Below are 948 nucleotides of genomic sequence, written 5' to 3' on the forward strand. Positions count from 1 at the left end.
CACGAAAGTCACTTTGGCTGCCGGGACAGTCTGAGCGAGTCGTCGCCGCAGTGACCTGAACCCAAGGACACGAGAGAGGAAGGGGGACTGGAAAGGCGTCCCTACTCTCCTCGCAAGAGAAGCCCGCAGGCAGTCCGTGCTGTCAGGAGGGCGCGATTTTAGGGGTTCACAAGATGGAGCCCTCAGCACCAGCTGCAGCTTCCCGCCCCACCCCCTGCTTTACTTCATCTTCTTTTTTCCTTGTATCTTTTAAAAACCTTTCTGGACTGTTGGGTTCTTTTCTTTTTTATGGTTGCCGCCTTCCGAATTTTTATTTATTTATTTGTGTCTCTTTTTCCAAGCAAGTCACTGAGTTAGTTGTGCGCCCCCATCTCTCCCTGCCACCTGCTCCGGCCTTAGCCACACGTTCCCCGAGACAGACCCACCGACGCGCAGAGCCCCTGAGCGCCCCAGTCCCGCGCGCTGCTCGCACCCCGGTGGGCAGGCGGAGCCCTGGTCCCCTTGAGCGCCCCAGTCCCGCGCGCGGCTCGCACCCCGGTGGGCAGGCGGAGCCCTGGCCCCCCTGCGCCTCGGGGGAAGATGCGAAGCCAGGGAAGTTGGGTGTTTTTGTTTTGTTTCGTTTTGCTTGGGGGTTGAGGAAGAGGGAAGAGTGGGGTTGAAATGGGGGCGACGCTGTTTTCTCTTTATTCTGATCGCGATTACTTTAGGCCCTCGATGAAAAAGCCACGGCAGCAGCGGCGACAATGGCCTGGCGCTCCCGCCGTCGCCGCCGCCGCCGCAGGATCCAGATCAGAACATAGTGCTCTTCACTAAGGCGGCTTTGGCACCGTTGGGTCTTTGGAGCGAAGATAGGACGCTGGCGAAGGGGCCCCCAAGCGAATCTGGGATGGAGGTGATGGGCCCGGGGCCGGGAGCCCAGCCTTGTCCTGGGCCCCCGGCCGCAGCCAG

The 948-nt window shown here is 60.5% G+C and overlaps 1 protein-coding gene across 1 annotated transcript in view; it reads right to left on the reverse strand.

The window, feature by feature from the left end:
- Nucleotides 1–752: 752 nt before the first annotated feature.
- The window catches only part of PHOX2B (paired like homeobox 2b), a 2,988-nt gene continuing 2,792 nt past the window's right edge, over nucleotides 753–948 (reverse strand). The window contains exon 4 of the mRNA XM_012811956.1: nucleotides 753–947. Coding sequence (XP_012667410.1) covers nucleotides 790–947 — 158 coding nt within the window. The 3' untranslated portion in view covers nucleotides 753–789. The remainder of the gene's footprint in view (nucleotide 948) is intronic.

Source organism: Otolemur garnettii, unplaced genomic scaffold (genome assembly GCF_000181295.1).
Source record: "Otolemur garnettii isolate 467f Iridium unplaced genomic scaffold, OtoGar3 scaffold00181, whole genome shotgun sequence".
In the NCBI taxonomy this organism is placed as follows: Eukaryota; Metazoa; Chordata; class Mammalia; order Primates; family Galagidae; genus Otolemur; species Otolemur garnettii.